The sequence below is a fragment of the Balearica regulorum genome, chromosome 14 (genome assembly GCF_011004875.1).
Source record: "Balearica regulorum gibbericeps isolate bBalReg1 chromosome 14, bBalReg1.pri, whole genome shotgun sequence".
NCBI lineage: Eukaryota > Metazoa > Chordata > Aves > Gruiformes > Gruidae > Balearica > Balearica regulorum.
Window position 1 is genome coordinate 4,863,489 of NC_046197.1, and position 23,521 is coordinate 4,887,009.

Consider the following 23,521-nt stretch of genomic DNA (forward strand, 5'->3'; position numbering starts at 1 on the left):
CATTTCTACTTCACTAGAATAAATGGGGTGTCACTGTAGTTGTTTTTATTATCCATGGATTCTGTATAGTTTTTATTACTTTTATATAGCCACAGAAATGCCTACAGTGATCATGCAAATTAAATAATTGGCCTCTTTCAGGAGAAGTTTGTAAAAAATAAAGCCTAGATCTTTACACATGCAATTGCTACTTACTCCTACAAAGAGTCTATTTTCATACCTAAAGCACAGGAGCACAGCCTGAATTAAATACTATTATGACCAACATTTTCATTCTACTGTGTGATGGTTAAGTGAACCACAATGAATGAGTCTTCTTCCAGATGTTGATCAGTTAGGCAGTGGCAGTGCAGGTTATTAGCTCATGTCACAGAATTTATGATTTTGCATATTTATCTCTTAAAATAAAAACTCGCCTTATTTTTTAAAAAAACATAACCAATAAACTGCAAATATCTTTTTGCTAAGTGATCAGGCAGGGCTTAAAGAGGGGTTCATGTTTGGTCTGTGGAGGTCAGAGGAAGGTAATATTGCCTATTGATTTTTAGAATTTGAAAATGCATAGGATTTTTTTCCAGTACAGCTCAACAGACAAAATTATAAAACAAACAGGCCAACAGTATAAAAACCATTGTGGTGGGGTTTTTTTAGTAGCTTAAAGTTAAAGAGCTTCCATATAGCTGAATTTCCACTTTAGAAAGTATCAACATTAATAAGCAGTGAGAGCTTTTTGAATTCACATTGGTTTAGCAGCAGGCAAATATTTACAAAAATGGGAAATCACTGGAAGACTAATTTCTTTCCACTGATGTCAATGCTTCTCTCCTACCTCTTTGAGGTGTATGTTGCTCCGACTAAATCATTTTAGTGTCTCTGTGTTGTAATCTCACTTGGTCAGAGAACAGTGTAATAGAAATGCATTGGTAGAATCTGGTATTGCATAGGAACAACATCACATTGGGATTACTTTGTTTTGTCAGGGATTCAGTTGCAAATGCATAGTAGTTCTATTCCACAGTCAAAGAGATTTTTCTATCAAAATGAATCTCTCTTAAATGCATTGTCAGAATTTGGCCTGCCAGCAGAGAAATAGCATGAGCATCTCACCACATGCAGTAAAACTTAGTAAATAAATTGCATAAAATGGCGTACCTAATGTATATGACTTTCAAGGGGGTTTTTTTGTCTCTTCCCACACCCCGTTAGAGTACCTTGCTCTAGTCATACTGCCTCTAATTGTGTATCGTTTTCCCCTCTATAAAAAGGAAGAATTAATTACGTTGATTCCATTTTGTAAAGTGCTGAAGAAATACATTAAATACCACCAATAAAGAAGCCTTATAGTAATTTATTAGTGAGAAGCTTTATCGTATTTCCGGAGGGGTGCTTCTCTTCAAGTGTTTCCTCTGAGTCCACTGTCACTTTCCAATTCGTGTTCCTAGACGTATCCAAACTTGAGTATAAAGACATTGAGGTAAAATTTAATTTTTGTGCGTATGTTCCAAAAGACAAAACAGATGCTGCTTTCTAAAATGAAAACTCTGATCTATCTCAAGATGGGTGGTTTTAAAATAAGAGTCTCCTAAATGCTGTATGATCAGTATTTGCTCGGCATTTTGGAAATGGCAGGAGGAGAGAGGGAGAATTGTAAAAGTCATAAAGACAAATGTTGCATTTAATTGGGCATTGACACATAGATTATTTTTACAGTTCATTTAAAATAATATAAAAATATTTACTAATCTTGTAAGAGATATTCTGGTAGATGAAATTTTGCTCTGGTTTTGTCTTGGTTGCATTGACAGCCAAATGTAGCACTGTGTTTAATTTAGTGAAACAGAGTGGGATTTTTTGGGTTTTGTTTGAAGTGACTAAGAAATTTTAAAAAACTCTTATGAAGTGTGCACAAATGTGTATCCTCTGTTCTTTTAAACATTTAGAAAGACTTTGCCATTTACTGAGTGATCCCTCTCCTTGTGTCAGGACAGAAGTCATGAATCTGTCAACGTCCATGCAGGTTGGATCTCTTGAAGGGTCTTTATTAACAGATGATTTTTAATTTGGCTTTGGAGAAGGCAGAAGGTGATGCTAAAATAATTATCTACTGCTGAGATCTTTTTCCTCTTTGATTGCTTAGTGAACACTCTTCCCCAGTCTTTAAGCTCAACCTCTGTTCACTGTCGTGTTCTTCACAATGAGAGTATGTGTATGTGACTTTGGTTAATTAGACTACGTGAAGCTTTGAGTGAATGTTGAAGAATAGAAGTATAGTGTTAGCGTCTATCACCTCACAGCAGAACCAGATCAACAAAGAAATCATGGTGTTTATCTTCTGGAAGCTTAGCAGTAGTACTTGTGCCGTAGTGCATGACTGTGTGAAAGCAGAGAGGACTGCTTTAATTGGAATTTTTGAGCTAAATTGCCTTCCTTAAAACAAACAAAACAAAACTAGAAAGAGTTTCTCAACGACTTCCCAGAGCATGAATTGAGAGCCAGCTGTATTATATTTAGCAAAAACACAATCACCTTGCATTGTCCAGGGTACAAAACTTCCATAGGACCTGCTTTTGTTTTGCAGAACTCAGATGCTGTCAACATCTATACTTCTATTGCATTAGTAGTAGGAAGAAATTTTTTTCCTTTCAGAAAATCAGCAGTGATGCCAAGTTTCTACAGAATAAATGCTATACAATACTATTTTTCTTAAGCTCTTGTCTTGTAGCCCATCGGCAGCAAGACTTATCTATTCTTCCTTTTAGACAGAGAGGTATAACTGCTACTTTATGGTCAGCACCGTCTTTTATGCTGAACATACAGGAAGGGAGAAGCCATTGCTTCACTGAGTGCGTAAGGCTCCTCCTGGGTATAGAGGTGCTGATGTGGGTGTCAGACTTGCCACAGCTTGTTCTTATTACTATTGTAGTGAGCTGATTTGCTCAATGCTTTTCCCACCTGGAAGATTATAAATATCTTGCATTTATCTTGCATATTTACAAGGCTCAAAGTTACCGAATTGTCCTCAACAGCTAACTCAATTATTTGTTAATCCACCTACAGAACAGGAAAACCTCTAATATTGAACTGTTTGGGAAATACTAGGACAATAGCTCCTAGAAAAGAATAGTATTTAGCTGTTAAAAATGTTAAATATTGATTTTAACCATTAAAAAACTGCCACACAATTTTGGAAAAGCAGGAAAAATTCTTTTGTTCTTTGCTGTAAAGGAAAGGTCAGCTTAATGTGATACAAAAACATTTTTTAAAAAGTGGTTTAATATATTTATAGAGTCTTTTTTTATCTGATTTCAACGTCTGCATCCTTGAGCTTGTGCATACTGGCTCTTACACCTCCAGATACATTTACCGTGCAAGTAATTCAGATCCCTCTCTTGCATACCTCAAACGTGGTGATGGCTCTCTTGGCTCACTCTTCTTAACACACTTTTAAGGCACAGCAGCCTTGGCAAGTGCATGCTTACTGCAAAGGAGACAGATCTGCATCCTTCTGCCCTGCTTCCTGAGAAGAAGTGGCTGGAGCTGCATAAGAGGACGTGACCAGATAAACTGTAATATTGCTTACTTCTTTGAAGGGACATTGTATTGATGGGTAAGAAGAAATTGTTGCAATTAGAAGGGAATCTGTGCTGCAGCCGATCTGCTGATGGTTTTATGAGCCTGGTTATGCCATACTTGAGGTTAAGCAGGGTTTGAGGCATTGCAAACCATTGTGGATTCTAATAGAAACTCTGGTAGACACCAAAGCTTCCTTGGGATCATCAAGCTTTTAGTTAAAATAAAAAGACACTGTGAATATTAATGCTCTGAACTGGGATTTTTACAGTTATAATTGAGTAAACTTTTTTCCCCTTTGTCTTTCTATGTCTTTACACATTACCCCATTTTGTCCTGCAAACCCTTCCCTTAGTAAGCATTGCTCCCTTTGCCGTCTCCCTTCACTGTCTGTAGAAGTTATCTCTCTCCAGCTCTTTTTCTATGATAAAGCTGACTTGTATCATTCCCCACTTCACTGACTTGCTTATCTTTTATTACATATTACTTAGAGATACCTATTCTTTTTGGATTATACTCTCTAATTTCCCCCCATCTGCTACTCTTTAACTCCTTGTGTTATTTAATTCAGTAAAACATTGTAGGATAGAGTTTATGTCTAACGTACTGTACAAGTTAAAATTAATTCTAATGACACAAATGGCAGTGACCAAGTTGTGTTACGTATGTGACTTTTGAAGAGTAGTTCAGTCTGGCTGTAGTCTGGTTGTAAAGAAATGTTGGGCTGAAGAATAGTCACTAAACTTCAATAGTGCACAAAACCTCAACAACTTTTTGTTTGGTGGGGGGGCTTTATTTTATTTGGGTAAATGGGTAAGACTGAAATGTTTTTAACGCAGAAATCCAATTTGGCAAAAGAATGTAAACAAGCTACCATCATAGATAACCAATTCTCATTTTTCTCAGGTGCACATTCTACACCTGGAGTGAAGCTAGCAGTTAAAGTACTTATTTCCTAGCATTGGTGGCAGTTGACACTCTTTCTGAAAATCAGCATTCATACCTTTCCACTGTTTGCTTTGCAAAATAAAACTAAGGAACATCAACTTTCTAATATTATTGTGTCAGGAAGAGATGATGGGAAACAATTGGTTATTTTGCACTTTCAAGCCACATACAGTTGAATCAATCAGCGTTCATTTTACGGTTTGGTATCAGCTAACGTAAGAGTTGTTTGTGAGCTCTTCTCTCTTGTTGCAAGAAGCAATGGAGTTGTGGATAAGCTAGAAGGTACTTGAAGGAATCAGGTTAGTTATTCTCGATTTTTCCTTCATTTTAGCTGAACACTGTTTCCATGTGGTGATGGTTAACACTCTGAGTTTTATTACGGGATCAACATACAATAACATACTGGGAAAGATACATGTTTGCCTGTGAAGTATTTGCTCTTGATTACTAGTTCTTTAAGTCTTTGCATTTGTGTTGGTTTTGCGTGGCAAGGTTTTGGTAGCAGAGGGGCTACAGGGGTGGCTTCTGTGAGAAGCTGCTAGAAGCTTCCCCTGTGTCTGACAGAGCCAATGCCAGCCGGCTCCAAGACAGACCCGCCACTGGCCAAGGCCAAGCCCATCAGCGCCTCTGTGCTGTCTTTTCAGACATTAAAGGAAAGTCTAGTTCTTTATTGGATAACACTGAATGGTGGTCTTTCTTTTAGCCCATTTGAGCAGGAGAAATTAAAAAAGAGTAGTGTTCAATACTTCTTAATCAAGCTGCTTTTCAGGCAGTTCTTTGTTTAGAAATAGTCTTTTTAAATTTTAGAATCTGTATATAACTGGTAAATACACAAAGGTATTTTTTCAGGGTTTTTTATTTTGTTTTGAAAAGGGAGACAACCTAAGCATAATGCTATCAGTTTTGATTTTTTGATTTTCATATAATACATCTTATTTTCACTACCACTGTAATTTGCAAGTTGTATTAAAGTAGCTATTTTAATGTTTTAGAATTGAAGTTCAAGTGAAGACTCTTATTTTATGAATGTTAATATGGCCTGTGTTCCAATTAACTAATTATGTTCCCTCACTGGCAAATTAAAAAAAAAAAAAAAAGAGTCTTAATGTATTTTATTGCGATGTTAGTTGAAATTTCACTTAGGATGCAGTAACCAGCATTAAAGCAGGAAGCTAAAACCAGCATTATAGTGAAGACTGGAGAGGCACTTAGCAACATGAGCAGTTTTGGGTTGTTTGGGTTTTTTTTTCCTTTCCAATCCTTTTATCAGTGAGGCTCTTGCAATACACATTTGAAGATCAGGAAAACAACATTGCACTTGCAGAGGGAGTTAATCTGTGTCCAAAGCATTTTAGCTAACTTAAAATAAAACCTAAAAAAATCCATTGACTTGTGCCAACTCTTGTTTGAGTCTGGGTTAGACTAACGTGTGGTCTGCTGTCTGTGAGGGCACGTGAGCCACAGCTGCTGGATTTTGTTAGCTCCTGCATCTCTGAGCTATGCAAACTTGAAGTCAGAGGTCTCTCATATCTCTGTGGCTGTGTTTGTCCACCTCTGAAACAAGACTGCTGTTTCCTTAGGGACTTTCACCACATGCTGCTGGCTGTGGAAGCTGTTGGTTGAACGTATCCAGTACCGTCGCACGCTGTGCTTTTCACCTGGTTGGTTCCTCTGTGATCTGCTGCTGAGGCCTTTTCAAGCGTGTTTCCGTCAGCTGGGACCCCTCTATGAAGGAGGCAAGGGGACACTTCCAAAAGGAGACTGCACTTTATCTAGGCAGTGTCTGGTGGCAGAATCTCTGTGCCATTCGTGCTGCTTGAAAACTGTGTGGCAGGTAGAATGGAACTTGCCTGTATTTATCAAAATAACAGGAAGAATACTTTAATCCAAAAACATCCCTTTAGTTCAACATGCCTATTTTATCAGAATGCAAATGAACATATTTCTGTTGTTGTTGGACTTGCTGCTTTCTGTACAGAGGAACCTTTATGAAGGAGGGTGCTGCTGATGACTTAGCACATTTTAGTTTGTCCTTAGGTCAAGAACTTTTGGTCAGCTCTCTAACATTGTTAGGGTGAGGATTTTTGGAAGTCTATGTTTCTCTAAAGCTGGAATTTTCAGATTTCCTCCTTAGGATCCATCATGCACCCAGGCATTGGATTTGTCTTCCATTACAGAAATAGATGATTTGAAACCTCTGTCTTAGAAATAGGAAATGTATTAGTAATCAGAATTTGTTTTTCTTCAGATACATTGTTTCTTTTTGCTTGAATACCACAATTCTGTTTTTCCTATCTGTTTTTTTAGGGCTTTGTTTTGATTTGGCCTCACATTGGTTTATCTGATTTTATGCAGTTACTATTAATGACTAATAGTTATTTTACACACTGTCAGTGAGAGCTTCCCGTTATGTCTGTTATGAGAAGTAGGGAATGAAAAGCCAAAACTTCAAGATAAACTACGTAGACAAGTTGCTTGTTACAGCCTTCTGCTCCCATAGAGCAAATTTTGTGGAGAGCACAGGCTGAGCCTGATTGGTGTTTGCTTGCTTATGAAAGATGCTTAACAAAAGTCTGGCACAGTGTTTGGAAGCTTAGATGAAAACTATTCCTAACCGTCTCCAAAAAGGGAGAATTGTAATTGGGAAAAGGCAGTTACGGAAAGTGAAGCACGTGGTTGTGAATATTCTTCCATGCTGCATCACTAATGCCATGCAGGCTGTCAGTTCTTCGGACCACTAGAGATATTTATTAAATCAGTCCACGATCCTGGAGGTTTAGAGAGGCAGTATTGTTAGCTAGAGGAGAGTGCCTAAATGGAAAATAAAATAAATACAATTTGCAAGAAGATTGTCATAGAAAATGGATGAATTTCCTACAGTCCCCTGGTTTTGCCTGACTGCAAGTGAGAGCTGAGCATAAAGACAAAGCAGAAAGCAAAAATATAAATTAGCCCTTTTAGACCACAATAATATTAGAAAAAAATACTTGAAAACCTAATTTATTTTTAAACCTGATTTGAAATCATGCACAATAAAACACCAGGCAAATGCAGCTTGAGGTATTGGTGGGTTTAGTATGGTTTTATCTGATCACACAGTTCTACTTTTCAAGCGCTTTTTGTTCTACTTTGTGTGTCTCTTGCTTTCAGACCTGACTAATTTTTGTCTTCCAAAGCCATTTTGTCGCACTTTCACCATTGTCTGTAGCTCTGCTGTGCCTTGCTGTCACACCAAAGTGACTCCCTGCCATGAAATCAGTCTTTAGCCTAAGACTTCCTTCTTGCAGGTCTGAAATACACTTTACTTGTGACTCTTCTCTATTCAGGTTGCCTGATCATTTGTCTGGGTTGAAGGTCTGTCTTTAAAGAACTAATATTTTGTTGCTGGCAAAAAAAAGGGGAGGTGAAGGAAGGGTCAGAGTGTGGATCAGTGTTAAACAAATTGTGAAGGTCACAAAGAATTTTAATCTGGCTTGAAAAAGAGACTTGTATCCAGCAGCACATTTTTGTTTGTGATAGTCTGAATGGACAATTGTGGCTACTTTGAGAATTTGATGTAGACTGCATGACTGGTATAAATTGAATTAGTCTCATGGCAAGGACATAGTCCCCTTTTTTTTCTATCTGCCTGATGGAAAGCAGAAGAAAGCCCTGCGTAACAGGTCTTGACCCACAGTGTCACGGTGGGCTTTTGTGACAGGCTCTGATTTCTGGCCTCTCATTTGATAAAGCCAATTTGGTCGAGACTAGAAAGGAGGCTTGCTGCAACACAAAATGTACTTACAGCAAAGAGTATCTGGTGGTGAGTACAGATGACTGCCATTCCATCTTAATAATCATTAGAAAGTCAGAGTTTTTTTCTGAAAATGGGAGAAAGTCTTGGGCTTGTGTAGCACAGGAACAGTCACACCAAATGATGCACTGCGTAATATCCTGCACCGTGGTATCACCTTTCTTTGTCCTTTTCTCCAACTATCCCTGTGCCTTCCATTTCCTCCATTTGCTTATTTCTTCCATTTTTCTTTCCCACTCTTTTGTCTTCTTTTCATCTTCCTAGACTTCTCTCTTCCCCCAACTTTGTACCCTGAACCAGAGTGACATTGCTCCTCCTTTTCCATGCTGTCAGGGCACCAGCTAAGAAATCATTGTCAGTGCTGCTTTTCCTTAGCCTGAAAACATCCCAACTTTCTGATTTTGTGTCCGTTTCCCTCCCATTCCTGATGCCCTCCTTCCTGCCTCCGTTGGTGCTGGTAGGGGGTTGTGAACTTGGAAATTCCAGTGGAAATACTTATAGTGCATCAAAGGAAAAAGCAACTGAATGCGGGTTGTGTAACAGAAAACCATAACCTGCGGTGCTTCTTGCTCTACCTGCACTTGCAATGCAGATGTAATGATTTAAATTGAAACATTTTGTAATGTTTTAAGTACTAGAAAGACATTTTGAATTGTTGGGGTTTTTTTGGTTTGTTTTTTTAAACAAGGTTAAAAATGCTGTTGTTCCCATTGATACATAATGCAGTGGGTTTTTTATGCAGTGGATCAAAATCTTTTCAATGTAAATTTACAAAACTAGCAGAAGAGTGATTGTCAGGTTTTTCCTGTATATTGATTTCAAATAAGGGGCTGTCATCTGAGCAGGGGTAGCCAAGTATTTTTGCAGCTGGTAAACAAACAGGAGCATGGTGAGAAAATTACATTTACACTACAGAGTTGCAATTTCAAGGCGTCAGCTTTGGCTGCAGGTACTCTGACAGCAACTCATGGCATTGTGCCAGTGTCATGACCACATTTGAGTGATGTTTTCTGGATGTTCTCTCATTTGTATCACAAATTCTGTTGGGTTTTGTTGGAGAGTCATTTTAACTTATGCCACAGACTTCTAGAGGAGATAAAGAAAATTGAAAACATCGTGTGGTGTAACAAATGTAGAAACATCTACTTTTTCAAGCATGTTTATGTGCCATTATCTCATGTAGATTTGAGAAATGTGTTCTGTTTGTTAACACAATGTATTTTTTTTTCTCTTCCCTTATTCAGAGACCTGAGTGAAAACCAGATAAAAGGAATCCCTAGAAAGGCCTTTCGAGGAATCATTGATGTGAAGAACTTGTAAGTGACGACTTCATTAATATTTGTGGTGAAAAACATTCTCCCTAGGTTAGATCTGGCTGTTAGGATTTGTTTGAGTACCGCGTGGTTAGCTCTGTGCAACACAAAAGGGAGCTGTGGGCCCTGCTGTGTGCAGCACGTTATCGTCAAGGGCCTCAGTGCTACTTTGGTCTGCGTGTACACTGTGCGACACACCTGGGGAAGTTCTGAGCAAAGAAAAAAAGTATGATTAAAGGCTTTACCCCTCCCGGCAGTATTGTCCTGCAAAATCCAGTCAAATGACAGTCCAAGCCTTAAAGCATATTCATAAGATAAAAGATATTCATAAGGAAAGAGCTGGCGGAGTTTGCGGTTGACATTGAAATAGTTGACTTAAATTAAATTTTCTGTCCCACCACGTTGGTGGGAAGTAAATATGGCAAAATGTGTCACCCAGGCACAGTAGTGGAGCACAAATACCAGAAAATGAAAAGATAATGTGGGAAATTAACTATGCATGCTCTGACAGTCTGTATTGAAATTTAAAATAATTTTTAACAGCCATTAAGGAGAGAAAAGCAGGTTTTGCTGTTTGTGCTAATGAAGTTAGTCTGTCCTAGCCATTTTATATAACATACAGTCTGAAATATGTGTAAAAAAAGACTTTCAGCTCTATATTTCCAGAGCTGCTAGAGGCTGCTTTCATGTTCCGTACCAGAAATTTATTTTTTATGCTCACCCACACACTAACACACCATTGGCATCATTAGAGTCAATACAAGGTGAATTGAAAAAGGAAGTAACAGCCAGCAAGTTGGCAGAGAGTCAGATGTCCTGAGAAAACTTGCAGCCACCCTCGGAACTGTTTTTGAGCCATTAGTATTAGCACTGTGTTACCACACCAGAAGCTGAAATCTGATACCCCACTGTGTTAAATATTGTAAGCATAACATAAATAGTGTGGATTTTTTTGGTTTATTTCATACAAGAATCAGCTGAAGGAGATCTAAAAAGAAGCACTTTTCTGTGACCAGTCTTGCAATACACCTGTGCTCTGTTTTCATTTCTTGCCCCAATGAACAACCTCTTCAGCTTCCAGACTAAATTTTTTTCCGTAGGCAGCGTGGAAACTGTAAAGGGCAGTCCACGTGACTCAGAGCATGGCTGCATCTGCATCCCAGGGCAAAGCCCGGTTCGTGTACTCTCTCTGGTGAAGCTGTGTCGCAGGGAATATCACATCACTGGGGTTCGTGCAAGGGAGACAGTACTGCAAAAGACCAAAGCAGGACTTCCCCCAAAGTGGAACACACAGGCACAAGAACTGTGAGGTGCCCCTGCTCTCTCTGAGCAATGTGCAACGTTCCTTTGGAGACTTTGGGACAGATGGAACATGAAGACTTTTACACGTCCTGTAACATTTACAGCTGTTTCTGCAGGTTCTCAGCATGCTAAGCTTCTGTTTCTTCAATGGCTTGTTACTTACTTCGTGTATATTCCACAGCGACTTTAGCTTTTCATGTATGAAGGCTTTTTTACCTGAATGTCAGCCTGAGAAAACATGTGTTGGGGAGCCAGTTAAACTCATCTAAGCCTGTACTCTAATGTTCCTCTTCGGTGGAGGAGCATCAGAGGTGAGCAGGTCTACTTTTTAAGACACAGGAAAATATTGCCGAATACAGTTTATAGTGGGAAGAAGTTTGCGCATTTTAAACAGAAGCGTGGCTTTTTTGTTATGTTAGCATCAACTTTACTTACTTTGTGTAATCTGGAGGAACAATAGATGGTGTTTTGTTTCAGACAAATCTAACTTTCCCAGCTATAATTCACTGTTAGTTGTCTAACTTCATTTAAAATAGCCAAGTTTGCATTCAGAGTTGATTTCATCTCTGGCAAGCTGTCAGAAAAATCACAGGTGTTCTTTGATTTATGCACCTGATCTCAGTGCAGAAGAGGAACCAGGGTCTCACCTTTACATCAGCTGATATCAAGGGATGGATGACTGGAGTTGGAATCTAAATGTTGGGATCTAAAGCTTTAACAAAAAATCGTGACTGTCAAGTTAGGCAGTATCTGTTAAAAGACACAGTATCAGAAAAGCTTCCCTATAGCCACTGCTTCTGTCTTTCAGGAATACTGAAGTTATCACAGAATCATAAAATAATTGTGGTCGGAAGTGACCTCTGGAGGTCATCTAGTCCAACCTCTGACTCAGCAGGAGTACAAAGCTTAGTAGTCCAATTAATAGAATTGCTGACGTGAGCCACAAGTACTGAATGTTTAGATAAATAGCAGAAGAAGGAGACTTTTCACTCAGATCTGTAGCCATTTTTTCTTGGTGAGAAATGGATGAATTGTGTATCCAGGGTGGTTCATTAGATCAGATGGCTGTTGCTTCCAGACGCAGACTAGTGGCCTATGAGTAGCTGAGAAAAATTTGACAAAATGTTGAGCCAACTTGCAGCTGGAAACGCGTTAAAATTTCTGCAGCAATAACTGTAAGGGTGTGATGCAAGTTGAACCAAGTTAATATTTAAAGCTCTTAAAGCTTTAAGAAGTAAGCTTAAACATGCCAATTCCCATTCTCAGTCTAGATTTGGCAGCCAAATTGCTCCCTTCTGAGTCACTGAAATGACCATGCCAATGAGCGCGAGTGTGCAAGCACCTGGAGGAGGAGAATGAGTCTTTGCCTTTCAGTGCCATTCAGCTGTTCGAACACCTGCCCTGTGAATCGCCTGGTGACTCTCTGACACATATGCGCTAACATGATAGCAGCAGGGTTGGCCATTTCTATGGTTATCGCTTTGCAGATTTATTGTACAATCTCAGAGTTCTTCCATCGTATAAAGCATGTTTTGAGGGATGTTGGAGACTTTTAGACATAAGAAATGCAGCTACCTATTCTCTCACACTCCCCAAGCCTTTCCAATTTATCTTTAAAATTCATATAGGGAAAGGCTGGCATGGAATTGTCTCTGTTTTCATGGCTTGACATTTAACATGGCGTCAAATTCTTCCCGTTTCTACATAAAGCGTCTAAATGTCGTGGCAAAAATAATAACTTTGTAGATATTATAATAGGGACACAGCAAGTGCTAGACCACATGAAAGTCTCCAGATGAATGCTGTCTTTAACAGCAGCTTGGAAAGCTTCCCTCAGGAAAAAATGCAGAGAAGCTGATGCAATACACGAAGCCAGGGCATGAATTCCGTTTGGATACAAGCTCTGAAGTACTCAGCCTAAGGGCTTAATATAAATTACAGTGGGTGCCATTTGGAAACCCTGTGAGAAGTACCCTATCTCAGCATGGCTATAGCAGTAAGCAACAGAGAGTGGCAGGCTGTGTCCGGTTGGAGCGTGCTGGTGAAAAGAAAAAAAAAAAATAAAAAAAAATCCTGAATGTAAGAGAAGTGCTGCTTCACGTGCAAAGCGATGAGAGTCTTTGGTGATGTCCGTCTAGCACCAGGACTGCAGAACTGGCTTGGTACCAATACAATTTTGGTCCTTTAAAAAAAATACATGTTAAGATGATAGGAAAGAAAAAAAAAGTGTTATAGAAAGCAGTGCTTCAGGATATTTTTCACCATGCCTTTCTTTTTAAACGGCAAAAGCTTTCTGTCTTCCGTCATTCTCTTAGCAGAGCAGTGAGCCCAGGAAAATGGGCTTGCATAAGGGCTGTGCTAAAGAAGAGCTTTTAAATGTCAGGGATGCCAATGTTTTTGCAAAAAACAAAGCCAAAGCAGAGGCTGGCAAGGTGAGGCTTTAAAACTCCCAAGTGGGGGAAATTTTGTTGTGTGAATTATTTTCATATGAAGTGTTTTCTGATTTTTGACTATAAAATTGAAGTATCTGCACACAAAGAATAAGTTAGTCTATTTCTAATTAAAATATAGACATAATTATACAGCTTTTAGAAAGTTTCATGAACATGTAATGTCCATTACCAATACTGAACTTACATGGGAATTTAGTGTCAACTGACACTTTGAACATATTGTAGAATAGATGCATAAATGCTACTCAGTGGTTCTAAAAGAGTTGAGCAAGCAGGGGCAAGAGAAGGCCAGCTTGCAGTGTGCACCTGTATTCAATTTCTGTTACTTATTACTTAGAGAACAGGAAATGTTTCTTGCAGGAATCTAGCCCCAAGTAAGCACATTTATTTCAAGAATTAACGTATATGGATTTGGGTCTTGTTGAGCTTTGGGCTAACTCAGCACTGTCAGCCATGGCCTTCCATCATAAAAATATATAGAGCTGCTTCTTGGATTTCTGCACGTTTACCCAGCTTGTATCACATCTTGGCATTCAGATGAGTGTTTCTCTGGTGAGGCATTCCTGCAGTTTCTGTCGAATGAGCCTGCCCACCTTATTGAGGGCAGCCAGATTCCCAGAATAGGAATATGCAGAGGTTGACTCAAACAAAGATCCTGTAACAGCAGCAACTGTTCTTTTAAGGTGGTGGTTGTGGTTATCAGCAGTATGCTCCCAGCTCTTCCCCTTGCTGTGCTCTCTTCAGGACTGTGAAGCTCAACATTGTGTGAGGATCTGTGGTGGGTTGACCCTGGCTGGGGGCCAGGTGCCCACCAGAGCCGCTCCATCACTCCCCTTGTTCACTAGACAGGGGAGAAAAGGTGTAACGAAAAGCTTATGGGTTGAGAAAAGGACAGGGAGAGATCACTCACTAATTGTCGTCATGAGGAAAACAGGCTGAACTGATGAGAGAGGGAATTCATCTAATTTATTACTAGGCAAAACAGAGTAGAGGAATGAGAAAAAAAATCAACTCTTAAAACATCTCCCCCCACCCCTCCCATCTTCCCGGGCTCAACTTCACTCCCGGCTTCAACCTCTGCCCCCCCTCAGCGGCACAGGGGGACGGGGAGTGGGGGTTACGGTCAGTTCATCACATGTTGTTTCTGCTGCTGCTTCATCCTCAGGGGGAGGACTCCTCTCATCGTTCCCCTGCTCCAGCGTGGGGTCCCTCTCACAGGAGACAGTCCTTCATGAACTGCTCCAACATGAGTCCTTCCCACGGGCTACAGTCCTTCACGAACTGCTCCAACGTGAGTCTCCTCCACGGGGTGCAGACCTTCAGGAGCAAACTGCTCCAGCGTGGGTCCCCCACGGGGTCACAAGTCCTGTCAGCAAACCTGCTCTGGTGTGGGCTCCTCTCTCCACGGGTCCACAGGTCCTGCCAGGAGCTTGCTCCAGCGCAGGCTTCCCACGGGGTCACAGCCTCCTTCAGGTGTCTCCACCTGCTCTGGTGTGGGGTCCTCCACGGGCTGCAGGTGGAATCTCTACACCCCCTCATCCTCCCTCCATGGGCTGCAGGGGGACAGCCTGCTTCACCATGGTCTTCACCACGGGCTGCAGGGGGATCTCTGCTCCGGCGCCTGGAGCACCTCCTGCCCCTCCTTCTGCACTGACCTGGGTGTCTGCAGAGTTTCTTACATCTTCTCACTCCTCTCTCTGGCTGCAAAAGCTCTCTCTGACTGTTTTTTCTCTTTCTTAAATATGTTATCACAGAGGTGCTGATTGGCTTGGCCTTGGCCAGCGGTGGGTCCGTCTTGGAGCCAGCTGGCATTGGCTCTGTCAGACACAGGGGAAGCTTCTAGCAGCTTCTCACAGAAGTCACCTCTGTAGCCCCCCCCCCCCCCGCTACCAAAACCTTGCCACGCAAAACCAACACAGGATCGCAAAGCATTGTAGGAATGTGATTCTTGGAGGCATGGTGCTATCGGGGCTTTTTGTGTTGCAGGGATCATTCCCCCATAAGAAACACACAGGATAGATTTCGAAGAATTACTCTTCCTGGCAAGTTGCTGCCCTGTGTCCTTTTGCCATCTCTTGACAGAAGTTTATTCCTTTATTTTGCAGCATTGCAGTAAGGAAAATCAATAGCCCAAGACTTACCAGCAAGCAGAAATCTGTCTGACACTAAAATGGCAAGACTCTGGTTGTGTGTTTCCCTCAGCCTTCGCTCCTTTGTCACCCATTCCTATTTTGCACCTTTCAGACTGAAGGAAACGCTATTTCTGTAAGCAGTGAGGGTGCAAATGTACATCTTATGTATGTACAGAGTGCACAGATGTGGTGGCAGTGTCTGTGCCAATGCAGCCTCCATGACTCACAGCAAGGAGTAAGTGCTGGGCGGTTAATGGGTGGTAGGAACTGGCCCACGTCCATACTATCTATAAGGTTCAAGCTCTGCTGTGCATGGTCCTCTCTTTCACATTAACATCTCCCAGCCAAGGAAACTAACGGCTTCACTGAAAGGAAAACACAGGTACGTATGCAGTGTGGATGCGTGGGGAGAAGGACGGAGCAGCAGAGCAGAGGGGGAGCCAACCTGGCAGCGCAGACACCCTGTTTGAACACCACACAGAGCTAGAGCCACACGAAATGACACAGTTACTGCTTCTTCTGAGAGGAGTTGCTGCCATTTCATGTTCTCAATTCACTGGAACTCAGTTCTGTGCACATTCAGCTTCTGCCTTTTTCTTTTTGTAGGCTTTGATGATAAGATAGAATTTTGTAGCATTGGGATTCAGAAAAACACAAACAGGTTCATCTGTCATCATAATACAGGCTCATTGCATTTCTATCTAAATATTTCTCAGCCATGCATAAGATGATAGCTCATGCTACTAGACCTGCAAGCTGCTTTCCTTGCATCCTGGGGCCACTTAGGAAATTGTGGGTAATATCCTTCTTTATAGCCCTAAATGTTCCTTTGGAGGAAGAAATTAAGCATTTAGATTTTTTAAAAAAATGAGAACTACATCAGCACATATATAACATTTAACACATCTGTAAGTCAGTACACATTTATTTTCCTAGTGGTTACGTTACCTATGCAATGTAAAAAATCAAAGCTGTGCGAGTACTGCAAAATATTATTGTGACTATTGGTTTCAGTTTCTTATTTGCTAAATGGCTTTTCCTGGAAGATACTCTTACTTTTTCTGCATGCATCTACTATTAGCATCGATCCATGTGACTTTTACAAAAATTAAACATCTAGATTGCACATTCAGGTTTGGGAAAAAGCTGAATTTGCTCTTTATGTTGAGAAGTATTTTGCATTCACCTACACAAGATATAAAAACGTTCCTATGTCATTTTTTTATCCATCACAACCAGCACTGCAGAGCATATTTGTAGTTTTTGCTATTCAACCATGGAACAGAAATAATTAAACATACCTGTCAAGTTAAAATAATGAATAAACCCAAGGAAATAATGATTGATTTGTGTGTAGCCATTTCACTAGCAGAAAGCAAGCAAGTGATTGTGAATTATTTGCTGTACATAAATATGCAGTATATCTTAATGAAATGTTACACTAGAAAAACTTAACTCCTTTAGTCTGGGTTCTCAAGGGAAGCTATTATCCGGAGCACTCTGAAATTCCTCGCCTTAGTTTCTTGACATTTGTGTACAGTATCCAGTGTTACTATTGCAGTTTGCAGTAAAATAAAACAAAAGGAGGAAGATAAACAGTTGGCCAGATTTTCCACTCGTTTGGTGTAAAATCTGGAATAAGTCTACTGAAGTCAGTGGTTTGCCTCAAATAAAACCAATGAAATAGCTAGAGGAGAATTTATTATCACATGTTGGCTTGTGTATTTGCTTATGTATCTTTCAACAGACTGAACAATATATGTCTCTATTTGATGATGCGCATGAAAGGCACAGTATATTTTAATATGAATACATGAAAATTTAAAGAAAGGATAAATTTCTGTTAGAGGACAGATTTCAGGTTGCTTTGATCTCAGCTGGTATTCTTGAGTGTTTTCAGAGCTAGCAAACAGGTCAGAGGTATTGAAACAGTGAGCTATTTGAAAATACTCGTTAGAGACAAGACTTTTACACTCTTTAGGGGGTGAAAAGATGATATTACTTCAACCTTAAAAATTTGTCAATAATTCTCCTCCTCCTTATCAGTAAATTCACACTGCACTCAATGTATTCCAGCAGTGTATTCCTTTCTATCTCCTGTAATTGGTATTCATTGTGATAGTGACCATAATGAATTCAAGAGAGATCTCTGTGGCCATCACATGTGCTTTCCTAGAAATTCCGTTGTAATGCAGCATTATTATAACAGTAAAATAACACTTTACCAACTTACCACTTTCTATGGAGAAACATCACCTGCAGCGTAAGTTAATTTTATGAATATATTAGTTTGAGCTTTTGCCATCTGTTCTACCCCTTATAATAAATGCAAAAAGCATATATTTCACAATTAACTCATTAAAAAGATATGATTGATTGAAATGCACATGCATGATCCCTACACAATGCAGAATGCATTTAAGGTGAGATATGCAAAACAAACCAAGCAGAGTGTCTGAGTCTTAGCAGTGGACATTTTGTGATGCAGAAATGCTTATTTCTTTACATCTTCAGCTGGCCTCATGCGAAGGGCCAACACACCAAGTGGCACCCAAGTTGGTTGCTTTGTTTGCCTCTTGAGAGTCGTGGCCCACCTTTGCAGGGACTGACGGGCTGTGTATCGCAGTTTTGCTTGGGGAACTGCTGCGGGCTGTACTGTCTAAGGACAGTTTGGCATATATCATCCCTTTGCCTTTTCTCTCTTCTAGCGTATCAGGTGCTGAATCGCTAACCTTTAAAATCTACCTACCCTGATCTTTTGAAATAATTTCTCTTGTCTGTTATATAGTAAAAATCAGAGAAAAAAGCAAGAAACCCTAAATGCTGTGCAGCCTGACTTCTGGCAGGCAGGTAGGCAGGCGTAGAGAGGAATTTTATTTTCATTAGCCCCCAGCTGAAGGTGCCTCACTGCTTGCCCTGTCCGTTTCCATCAGGAACATCATAGCTGCTGCAGCCATAGGCAACAAGGTAGAGATTAAAACTTTAATTTTAATTCAGAGACCACATCCTTTTAATCACAGTTTCTTCTCTGCCTACAGTGAATAGGTGTAGCCTTTTTTCCTTGTTGTTTGTGCTGCAGTGAAGGGTAGGCAACACCTGTGCCATCCGTACTGCCTGACGGTAATTGAAGTGCAGCATCTTGGGCACAAGGGTGCGTGCCCTGTCTATAGGGACACATAGGTCTATATCCCTTCCCTCGCAGAAGAGCCTCGTGCAGGATGGCTGAGGGTGAGCAAAGTGTCTTGAATAAGGAGTCAATTCTGCGTTGTTCTAGAGTATGGTACACATAGGCAGTGCCTTCTAAATAGCTCTGCTCTCCACCAGTTTATCATGATTGTCAAGAAATACTGTTTTTCAGGTGTCATTACAATCCTGAAACTGTGCATATATCTCTTTTCACATCATAAGGAGTAGTCATTATTCAAAATTACCTTCTTGGCAAGAAAGTGGCACTGTCCACTGATGCTAAAAGATGCCAATTCAGCAGTATTCTTGCTAGCTAGTGAGCAAATTTCTGTCTTGATAGCACATTTTTGTAAATGCTCTGCAGTAGTCTTATGTCAGCTCTTCACATGGTGAACTGCAGGGTTTGGTCCCAACCTGCAGGATATTCCTGTATTTTATGAGAAGAGCTGCTAAAGGGAATGCTGCTTCCCTGCTTTATTCCTGAACAACTTGGGATGGTCCCAAATGCATCAGGGAGCAATGGCAGAAACATGTGCAGACTTATAATAACCTGCAAATTCTGCAACACATGTGATAAATACTGGAAAACTCCAGAACCATTTCATGAAGTATTTAAACGTATGTCATATTTGGTAGTATGATTAGACTATACTTGCATTTTTTAAACACATTTTGGTTTATGTAATCCCCTTTCCAATGTCCCTCGCTAATAAATAAAACACCAGGTGGACTAACCAGATCTTAAATCTGTTGAATGTGCTAAACTACCACTTGTACTTCATTTGAGATTGATTTCACAGATTGAAAATGTACTGCTGATTTTCTTTTTTTTTTTTTAAATGAAAACATCTGCATTAAGTAGAGTGGATGTCTGCCCTGTTCTCCTGTCCAGTTGCATTTCAGGAAGGATTTGTTTCATGGATGCCCGTAGTTGTGGGCTCAACTAGCCACAAGGGATCTGTCACGGACAACTCATTAAAAGCCAAACCATCACTCCTGAGAAACAGATTTCCTCACTGTAAAGGTTGCTTTCCCCTGAGTAAAATGTCAGATAAATAAAAGCTGAAATATCTCTTAAGTATGCTCTACCTATAAAATAGAAGTACATAAGCCAGCAGTATTTAGTAGTAGGAGGATGTATGGTTGGTGGCATGTAATATTGTTATAATTTTCATTTTTCTGATGTGAATCAGAGCTGACTACCTCTATAATAAGGTTATACATAATTTTGATTTACCCAATTTCTGTATTCAGTGTATCCACTGCAATACATATTGTTTTCAATATCAATTTTTGGGCAAACTATAGATTTCTAAATATTTCTTGTAGGAGTAAGACAAGCATAAATACCAATTGTTTTTTTCTTTTCTGGAAATGTATTTCAAGCACCATTTAAAGGCTGCACTTTCCTTGTTCTTATGGTAAAATGCTGATGACAAGAAAGACCAAGTGTACCATATTGACCTAAGTCATCTTCTCCATCTACTTCAAATTCTGTTTTGATCTTCCCCGTGCTATTTTACATAATTTATTGCCTTCTCCTGCCTAAGAGGGCTTCTCCTACAGCCGTTAGCAATGCAGCTCTGTAACTTGGTCATCAGTGGGGGTTTTGCAGAGTGACATGGATGTGTCATTCCCATCAGGAAAACATGTGAACAGTATGCATAGGAGACTGAAAAAGTTCTGTATTTGGGTGTGAGAACCCCAGGCTTTGATGGTCACTTTTAAAATTTGTAGTGAATTTTCTGTTTGATTAGGTGGAAAATAGTTTAAAAACCAGTTTCAGGAATCTAGAGATTTAAGTTGTCTATAATTCACTTGCCTAAATGTGACATTGGTGTCAATTTTTAAATGAAACCACAAGGTCCATGTCCAGAGCTTGACAAAGGAAAACCTCACCCCAAAGTTTGAATGGGATCTGTTATCTGGGATTTGAAATCTGCTACAAAAAGTCAGGGTAACTATTGATATTTCCGGGGATTACTTATCTGCTTGCTTGTGTCGCTGAGCTCCACTCAGTGCTTTCTGGGCTCATTATTCTTTTATCCTAATAAAGCATAGATAAATTTTGCTGCAGCACCCATGCTGCAGCACTGCTTTTGTATGGGGGGTAATGGATAGCAGATTTGGCCCTTTTCTGTTTTAAGTCTTACAAAAGTCTCTTTGACAGAAACAAACTCCAGAAAATACCATGATTTAAAAACAGGCTATGTGGTATTCTTACTGTCCTTTTGATATAAAGCTTGATTAAAATGGGATGTGACATCAGTTGAAAAAGTATGAAAATAAAATTTTCTTTATTTTGTACTTTTTTAGGCTAACCTATGCCTACAGTTTATCTTTGGATAATTTATGCTGTCTTTCTGCCATACCTTAATTTTGAATGCATTTGTTGAAAATTTCCTGTAGGGTTCATCTATGATTGTCAAAAGGAGCTTTTATTCTGAAAAAAAAACTAGTACTGGTTTTAATTATAATTCTAAATAGCTTCATAACCACTGTGAACCCTGAATTTACATCATTTTTATGATAGCCACACCATTGCAGGTTTATTGATTTTGTCATTTGCTTCATTACATTTAATGCAAACCTTTTGTATGGAATTATTCTGGTGCTGTGCTGGGCACGCAGGGGTCAGCGTATGCAGTCTCTAGCCAAAACAGCATAGCAATATCATTTTAGTCCAGACTCCATGAATAAATGGGGGTTGTAAAGACTGTCCACCAGCAGAACAAAGTTTGCCTTCTCCTCTTGACCTTTCCAGCTGGACAAAGTTAAAACCATAGCTTTTTTTTTTCTCCCCCTGTGTTTCAGCTCAGCTCTTCAGTCCGCACAACACACGTCTTTTAGCTAGAGAGAAAAAGTCTTTTGGCGCAAGAGCAGGAGTCGGGCAGTGCCTGCTCGTTCTGTGGCAATGCCACGCTTTGCCCAGGGACTTGAGTGGCAGGACCAGTTCTGTGCAAAATGGAAATCTTGCCTCCAGCGAGGGGATCTGCAGAGAATGCTGACCTGCTTGCGGAGTCTGTTTTGAAGAGCCAGTCTGCTTTTCTGCTTTCAAGGCAGAGATACTGTGGGTCTCTGGAGTCTCAGGTTGTTTCACCATTTCACTGGGATTAAGTTTTGATATTTCAATTTGTACATAGGCAATAGTGTTCCTGGATTTCTTGTACCTTTTAAGGTGAATAAAACTTCCTCAGTTCTTAATTAATACTGCATCACTTTTTCTGGATAAGACAATTATTATTAATCTAACTTTGTTTAAAAAAAAAAGTGATGAAAACACTGGTGCAAAACTGGTAAGTAAATGGATTCTTGTTTTCTCCAAAAGGCAATGACTTAGGCTTAAAAATTATTTTCAGTAATTGACTGGGGGACTAGATTTCCTGCACTGCTCTTCCTTGACCACCAAGTAAGATGGATGTCCTCCCTTCTTGACCCCACCTCAGCAAAGCTGCTGCTTGGCTATTGTCAGTCCTCAACTCAGCTGCAGCTTTCTGTGAGAGAGCAGAACCGGGTATTTAAAACGACGACGACAATGACAAAGCCTGTATAGTTTCTTGCCGCATTTAGAGCACAGAAGGGAATGATTATGTTTCTCATTCAGTGATTCAGCCTGTTATAGGGCTTCGCTATCTTGCAGTTGGGTGGCTCCATGAGATAAAGTGGCTGTAGGAAAATGAAGCCACCTGCAATTCAGTTCAATCCAAAATTGTTATGCCTTGAAAGGAAAACATTTTTGGAGGAAAAAAGAATTAAACTGTGTAATGATATAATTGTATTTTACAGTCTTTTCATCATAAATTGGTTTTACATGAACATATGTTCACTGTGTTTATACAGCAAGGGATGTTATACAGTCCTTTTAAACAGCTAAATTGCTGTATCATTTGAAAATTTCCTCAAAACAAGCTCAGATCATGTAAATCCTACATAGGTATTAAGAAGATGCTGTGGAGGATCCTAATTTTCTTTCATTTTAAAAAAATCATGTTTCTGTTTGGATCTGCAATGTTTTCTTCCAATGTAAAATAAGGATATAACTCTTAAGTGAAGCACAGAGGGAATCCTCAGGCACTCAAATATCTGTTATGGGATTAATAGAAATAGCGTAAAGTTGATTATCTAGGTGTAAATCTGAGAATGGCTTTAGTAAAATAGCTTTGAGGTAGGCAAGAATGAAACCCCTTTTGTTTAAGATCAGATGACATTGGGCAAATGTGCGATGGCAGCATTGGAAAGGGCCGTTAGATGATGGTCTCATTTGTACAACTGATTTCTGCTACCGAATATCATTTTCCTCCACTTTTTTCCCTACCAAAAGCCTGTGGGATTTAATTTTGCTTTTGTTTACCCTTTGGTAGTCCCATAAATGTCAAAGAAACAAATGAGAGAATTCTATCTTCATGTGCAAGTAACCTCTCCTCCAGTCTTTTGTGGTTTTTTTAAAGCTCTTTTTGGAGTTATTTTTCCAAATCATTGAACAGTAGTACAGTAACACTGTGATAATATGCATACACAGCTTGTCCACAGTGCTATTTTCACTTAGAATTCTTCTTCCTGTCTTTTGTTTTAGTAGGGAAAGTGAGGTTTTCTTAATTGTTCTTTTGAAGAAACATGAGAATTTCAAGAATGATCAAAATTATTTCCCTATATAATTCTGCCTATATAATATGTCGTTAATCAGAAATTGCCTATAAGGCAGTCGTGATAGTTAATACGGGAATATAGAGTGATATTTGTCCAAAAACACCCCAAAGACCAAACCCCAGAATTTAACTCATTTAAACAGATAAGCTAATGGTATGACACTATGACGTGGTGCAC

General features: G+C 39.7%; 1 protein-coding gene across 2 annotated transcripts in view; it reads left to right on the forward strand.

The window, feature by feature from the left end:
• SLIT3 (slit guidance ligand 3) overlaps positions 1-23,521 on the forward strand; it is a 527,279-nt gene that overhangs the window by 261,937 nt on the left and 241,821 nt on the right. For both annotated transcript variants that reach the window (XM_075766507.1, XM_075766506.1), the window contains exon 6: positions 9,556-9,627. In XM_075766507.1, the coding sequence (XP_075622622.1) occupies positions 9,556-9,627 (72 nt within the window). The remainder of the gene's footprint in view (positions 1-9,555; positions 9,628-23,521) is intronic.